The sequence below is a fragment of the Amaranthus tricolor genome, chromosome 16 (assembly GCF_026212465.1).
Source record: "Amaranthus tricolor cultivar Red isolate AtriRed21 chromosome 16, ASM2621246v1, whole genome shotgun sequence".
In the NCBI taxonomy this organism is placed as follows: Eukaryota; Viridiplantae; Streptophyta; class Magnoliopsida; order Caryophyllales; family Amaranthaceae; genus Amaranthus; species Amaranthus tricolor.
The window spans coordinates 3,832,041-3,838,954 of NC_080062.1; the positions used below are offsets into that span (position 1 = coordinate 3,832,041).

At 33.7% G+C, this 6,914-nt stretch overlaps 1 protein-coding gene across 1 annotated transcript; it reads left to right on the forward strand.

Moving 5' to 3' along the window:
* Window positions 1–1,233: 1,233 nt before the first annotated feature.
* LOC130802994 (syntaxin-81) lies at window positions 1,234–6,572 on the forward strand. The gene is made up of 7 exons (XM_057667134.1): window positions 1,234–1,702; window positions 1,841–1,924; window positions 2,041–2,145; window positions 4,293–4,436; window positions 5,549–5,791; window positions 5,883–6,014; window positions 6,118–6,572. The coding sequence occupies exons 1-7, from the start codon at window positions 1,625–1,627 to the stop codon at window positions 6,259–6,261; spliced, it is 930 nt and encodes a 309-aa protein (XP_057523117.1). The 5' UTR covers window positions 1,234–1,624; the 3' UTR covers window positions 6,262–6,572.
* The last annotated feature ends 342 nt before the right edge of the window (window positions 6,573–6,914 follow it).

The following is a 6,914-nucleotide window of genomic DNA, read 5'->3' on the forward strand; positions in this document are numbered from 1 at the left end:
TCTAAAACCGACCGTTTATTAAGAGAGGGTTAAACAGGTAGACTAAATAGGTCTGTCTCTTTGCTCTTGTCAAAACAAGAGTGAAAATCATTGGTCCCTAAAAGATATTATATTTTATTTGTGTGACAAAATAAGACAAAAAACAATTAAACATTTGTCATCCTAATATTGTTATGTGACTCATATATAAGCATCCATCTAGTTATACTATGGGTGTACACGACCTAAACCATGTGTTGAGGTATATGAAGCGTTTGGCAAAATGACTTGTTGAAAATTTATAGTTTATTGTGACAAAAATAGATGATTAAAAGGTAAAAACATAACGCTAGTGTTTGGTAAACCAGCGTGTTTGAAATTAATTAGTAATAACACTCCGACTAGTTTATCAGTTATCAGTTATAAGTTATCAATTATTTGACAAAAACTTTTAAATAGTTTTTACAAAGTCTTCCAGCTTGTTAAAATGGTCATTCAGATCAAATTATTTTGACAAGATTATCTCGAAGCCAAGTATTATTCACATTGTGTATCTTTTTTTTCTTCAAGATTACCTAGTGACTCAAGGAATTAAATTTGTTTTCTTGCATTAAAAATTTAAAAAAAAAAAAAACTAAGTATACTTTTTAACTTTTTAATTTAAAAGACTAATCTACCAATAATACTTAACAAATACGCATCTTTTTTAGATTTAAATGAGATAATATTAACCAAAACACAAAAATTAACTTAAAATATAAAAAATTCTAACTAAAGATTGTCATATATCTTAAGAAATTTGACTGAATTTAAAAAGGCCAAAACGAATGAAATCAAACTCTATAATCAATTTTGAGATCTTAATTCTTTGTTAATTGGATCATTTTTCAAATCATAGATACATTATTTATAATTAAGTCACTAATTTCAAATTGAATTTTAGGCCTATTATAAATCAAATTTAAAACTTCAAATTTAAAATTTGCCACACCTTGTCTTCTTTTGGGCTCGGATGATATAGGGTTGTATGGGTGTAAGTTCAATTTACAATTTGATTTTTATATTTTTTTTTGTTTACATTATTTTTTCACTTATTTTAAAATAAATTTTAAGTCTTAATATCTCAAAAAAATATTTATAATGAGAAAAATTAAATAAATTCTAATAAAAATTATAATTTATCTTAAATATTCAATTTTAAAATCTGATTTAAATTTTTATATCTTAGAGTGAAAAAAAATTAGTGTGAATAAACAAGAGTATAGTGGAGAATATTAATTTTCGAAGGCTAAAGAATCTTGCAAGTACAAGTTATGTAGACGTGCAAACTGTTAAGGTTTCCCTGTCCAAATCCGCTGCCGATCACCGCCACACACTGCCGCGACGTACCTCGGCGCTAAATTGCACCTTCCGCCCGTCCACCACTTCATTTTCATCTCTTTTACTTCTAAATATCTGTCAAATCTGTCAGTTTTTGGAAACAGCTACATCATTTTTTCAGATCGTCATTATTTCTCTCTACAAATTTTAATCCCAACAATTCGAAATTTTGCAGAATTTTCTGCAAATATAACTCTTTTGTGATTGAATTATAGATCGATTTGTAGTATATTGAATTTGATTGAGCATCAGCTACTGTTACATAATGTCGAAAATTAGGGATAGAACTGAGGATTTCAAGGATGCTGTTCGACGAGAAGCTATTTCTTTGGAATTCAACGAGGTAATTCTCTCAATATGCTTTGATATTTAATTATGCAATTTGACAGATCACAAATTGTACTGAAAATTCAAGATTTTTCTGTAATTGACGCAAATTGTGAGAATGAATTAGTATAAAGTTTGGATTTTTCTGTGACAGTCTAAATTGGCTGCTTTTATGGCATCTTTTATCATACACAAGCCTCGTGAAAGGACTCCGTTCATGAAATCTTCTCTGAAAACGGTAATTGGCTCCTTCATACAATTCTTTAGGGTTTAGTTTGATTAGTTCAAGAAAATTGGGTGGATGTAAATGCTGTTGTGCGTTCATTTTTTTTTGTGGAATTTTGGTTTTTATAGCTTGAGAGCATTGGAGAATTGGAGCAATTTTTGGTGAAACATAAGAGGGATTATGTGGATATGCATCGCACGACTGAACAGGAGAGAGATGGCATTGAGCAGGAAGTAAGTCATAGCAGCTTTTACTGTTCAATAACTTTATTGTGAATTTGTGAATTGTGATTATGACTTGTTTGGGATTGGCTTATCTTAAGGTGTTTGTGATTGATTGGAGTTTTTGTGGTAGAACAGGGTAATTTTTACCTTTGTTCTCTAGCTAAGCTACTTGACAATTTGAAATCTCTTTGATTGTTTTCCATAAATGTTTCATTGCATTATTATGCTCTGAAGAAACATGATGAAAGATGTACAATTTTGTGATTTTTGTCAATTATACGACTAGTGGATGTTGGCATGTGCATGTGGGGCATTTTAAAAGGACACTTGTAGCCAGATTATGTACTCTTAATTTGTAAGACTTTTAAACAAATTGCTACCCGAGTGTTGTATGTGAACTCGAGGCCCAAGGACACATACAAGTTCGAAAAACAAATGTAGATGATAAATGATGATAGAATGCATGGGTGTGAAAGTTGCATTTGTAAACTGAAATGGCGTAGAGATGGATAGAAAGGATATTTTGAGCTAGAAAATGTAATTGGGTAAATGACTTTAAATAAGAAAGGAATGACATTGGATGTAAGTATGGATACCTCAACACCGATTCACCAAAAGTATGCACAAGTAGGAAATGAAGATGGAGTGTGGAAGAGAGATAAACAACAAGCTTTGTACTATCAATGATACAAGTACACCACAAAGAGAATGCAAAGACCTTCTAGATCACAAGCTTGTGTGCAACTACAACTTTTGCATGAAGATTTTTAATTCCTGAATTCTAAAATTTACAGGTGCATAGATATCCAAAAAATACCCAAAATAAAAATATTTTTTGAATTGAAGTATTGGGTGAGGAAATTGTGGCCCAGTGCCAGCAGGAAAAGTTGTGGTTTGTGTTTATGGAGTTTTGAGTTTGTGTTTGTGACTCAGCCACTCAGGCTATAAACTCAACAATAACATGTTAGCTTTGATACCAAATGTTGTATGTGAGCTTGAGACTTGAAGTTACATACATGTAAACAAAGGCAGGCGACAATGGAATGTAAGGGATTCAATGTTGATTCCTATTTTAACATCTACAATGAATGTTGGGATGGATTAGAATATAATTGGACATGTTATGTGCTGTAGATGAACTTAGCTGATACAAAAATCACACAACAAAGATCAAATAGAAATTTGAATTTGGGGTGAAGTAAGGATAATTGGCTACTCTAAACTCTATTGATATAGATACACATTTTCTAAAGGCCCTAAAGATCACAAGCATAGTATAGAAATGTGGTAAAGGTCGCGATCGTGGTAATGGAGTATGGATGTAGTAACGAAAGTGATGCAGTTATCGTAATGCCTAAATATCGATTGAAACCATAAGATTTCCATTGATACAACTTAAAACGCTATTTTTTACTCGTTTACAATGCATGTAATATCGGCTCATTTTTTTAAAACTTTGATAACACGGCTGACGCGATACGATGCAATTTTGTTTTTACACTATGATCACAAGTATAATTGCTACTCACACTTAGCATTATGACTTTCTTTTCTTTAGTATGTCTTCACTAAGTGTGAAGTGACTTTTCATTCAACATTAATGATACATTGTATTTGTTTTGTTCAATCGGACATGTTTGCAACTCAGTCAAGGTGCACTAAGATTATTTTTGTAATCGAATGCTCTGTTTTTCAATTGCGTTTCTGTCTATATCATCTGCTGTCCTGCCGTACTTACTGTTTGTCAAGATAGTTGCTCGAAGCTTGGACTGGCTATTGTAAAACTAAAGCAGAGCAAAAAAAAAAAAAAAGAAAAAAGAAAAAAAAAAAAAAGAGCTACTATAATTTGCTCTAATCGTTATTTGACTGGGACTTGAAGAGCCTTTGCCTTTTCTTCTCTTGGATGGATATATAAATTAGCCAGTGGGGAGGAAAAGTCTTGTTATGGGCTTTTGTCAAGAGATGTGTCGGAAGTTCAAATTCCAATTGCCAACTCATTATTTATGTATAGATGTCAACTCTTGTTTTTTGTACAATGATTTTACAGTACAAGAGTTGATCACTTAATCAATTAAGATGTGAAGTTGAACAAGTTGTCAAGATGGTAATTTATACTGATGCAGTAATTAGTTTGACTATGAAGTTTTTCCTTGCAGGTTACTTCTTTTATTAAATTATGTCAAAAGCAGATAGACGTATTGAAAGCTAGTATAAGTGATGAGGAAACCAATTCAAAGGGCTGGCTTGGTATGAGGACAGATGGCTCTAATGCTGACATAATTGCACATAAACATGGTGTGGTATGTGAGACATGCTGTTCTTAGTAGTTTGATTTGTTCAATTGTTCTATTGCTGTGTAGTTTTCTTCAACGTTTCATATTTTAGTGGATATCAAAGACGAGGTGGAAGGGAGGAATGAGGACGTTGGCTCCTTTGCTGCAAGAAATTTAGATGCATATTTTATATTTATTTAATTTATCTAGGTTTTGCTTCCTTTTAGTTTCAGTATGCTATTTACATTTTGTTCTAGTCCTAATTTGTTGCTCAAGTCCAATTTATGCGGACACTTAGTTACAATTTTAGAAACTTGATTATTTGACAGGGGGAACAGGGGTATGGCATCCTTACTGGTTTGTTTTCACCTTGATTCATCAATCAAATGATCTGTTAGGATAGAAAATTTCAACATAGAGGAAAAGTAAAGTGAAAATCTTGCAATATGGTAAAACACGATCTCTTGAGATTATTGATTGGTTTAAGTCCATGGGTTATTTAGAGATAAGGGAGAATATAGAGAGTAAAGATGTGTGGATCATGTTCAAAAATAGAAATAGGGCAAATTCATTGGGATGGAGGAGTATGTACTATCATTTTACTCTTTTTTTCTAATATGCATTTGAAATGTGAAAAGGCATGCAAATTCTTTGGTTTCATTCCACGTCCCCGCAGCCATGTTCCATTTTAGTATAAGGTTAATTTTTATTTGTACGTTTTGTTGCATTTGAGGAATCTTGCACATAAGCCTCAATGAGTGAGGTGATAAACTTTTAGAGGGTGTGTGAAATGTGGAAGGTATAAAGGTTTGGTTTAGATTGCAATATTCTACTGTTTAAAACTCTGAAGCATGCCCCTTTTACGGACTATTGAATGTTTGATGATTTTCTTGCTGTGAATCAATCCCTTCATGGCTTCATCTGTATTACTTGTTTTCCTTTAGTTATTCCCTGTTTGTTATTGTTGGCTACTTGTGCGGTTGATTTGGTGGCTAGCCCATTGCAGGGGAACCATGTATATCTGAAGTCTATACTTCAATTCTGGTGTTAGCATATTGACCATTTGATTTTGCTATGGGAGGATTTTATGATTTCTTTTATTCCCTGTATTCCATTTATTTCTTAACCAATGCCTGCAGGTTTTGATATTGAGTGAAAAGCTTCATTCAGTTACTTCAGAATTTGATCGGCTTCGAGCTTTACGGTTCCAAGATGCCCTCAACAAAGCAATGCCCAGAAGAAAACGGAACCGCCTCCCAGATTCTAATTTGAAAGACCCTTTGAAATCAAAACCTCCGGAAGTCAAGGAACTTGATGAACTGGAACCCAGTCCCCAAAGAGTCCAAGAACAGCTTTTGGACGATGATACTCGTGCGCTTCAGGTTGTGTGCTTGCAGATGCATAAGCAATGTACATTATTGTAGTGACCTGTAAATTTTAATCAGAATTTTGTGAACTTCTGTGAAACTGTAGGTGGAGCTGAGTAACCTTCTAGATGCTGCTCAAGAAACTGAAACTAAAATGGTGGAGATGTCTGCATTAAATCACCTCATGTCTACACATGTTCTCCAGCAAGCTCAACAGATTGAGTATTTGTATGACCAAGTAAGTTTAGGGATGCCTGACAATTGACTCTGTACTGTACTATTTTGATCATGTGTAAAAGAACCCTAGCTTATGTATCATACAACCTTTTTATTGATGGTAGGCTGTTGAAGCAACAAAAAACGTGGAGCTTGGCAACAAAGAACTGACACAGGCTATACAGAGGAACAGCAGTAGTAGAACGTTTCTTTTGCTGTTTCTGATTGTTCTTACTTTGTCAGTCCTATTTCTTGACTGGTATAATTGATATATCGAGTAGGGTATCGCTTATAGGCTTATATAGCTGTATAGTCATGACTGATGAGGGTTTCTTTTCATTTTTTTCATGCAACTTAAACTGGGGGTTGCTGAGGTCAGTGGTTGTGTTTGTAAGTCATGACCTGTTACAATGGTTTGGAAACTGAGAACTACATATCTCCAAGACTCCAACATCGTACGTCAAGATCATTTTTACTCAAAAGGGTACTTTTGAATCCATTTCATATCCAGCACAGTAAAGAATGAATTTCATACTGAACGCTGGATTGTTTTCTTTTATTTGCATCTTTCGAAGCAGTCCGACACTGTTCCACATTATTGTCAGTCGCCAGAAACAAAGGTATCAGGTTCACAACAATAGTTATTTTAGATTCTCGTCACTTCTCGAAAATAACTACTGTTCACATGGCAAATTCTTAAGGTTTTGATCTTTTCCATTTCTCTTCCTAATCTAAACCCAACTAAATGTTGTTTCCGTTCTTGACTTGTGCAACCTATCCCCAAAATATTTCTTGTTCAGCCATAAGCATTTAGTTCTGCAAATTAATTTGTTAGCTGCGTATCCCACTCGGTTGAAGAACTTGTGTCTGCCCTGCTTCCCTGTATTTTAGAACTCGACGAGTTATTAAAGGCTCGACTGGT

What these genes read in the sequence shown, in the direction of transcription:
- LOC130802994 (XM_057667134.1), top strand. Translation starts at nt 1,625, where the DNA reads ATGTCGAAAATTAGGGATAGAACTGAGGATTTCAAGGATGCTGTTCGA. An exon ending in TTTCTTTGGAATTCAACGAG is followed by an intron (nt 1,703 to 1,840) that starts GTAATTCTCTCA and finishes TTTCTGTGACAG; the next exon opens with TCTAAATTGGCTGCTTTTAT. An exon ending in TTGCACATAAACATGGTGTG is followed by an intron (nt 4,437 to 5,548) that starts GTATGTGAGACA and finishes CAATGCCTGCAG; the next exon opens with GTTTTGATATTGAGTGAAAA.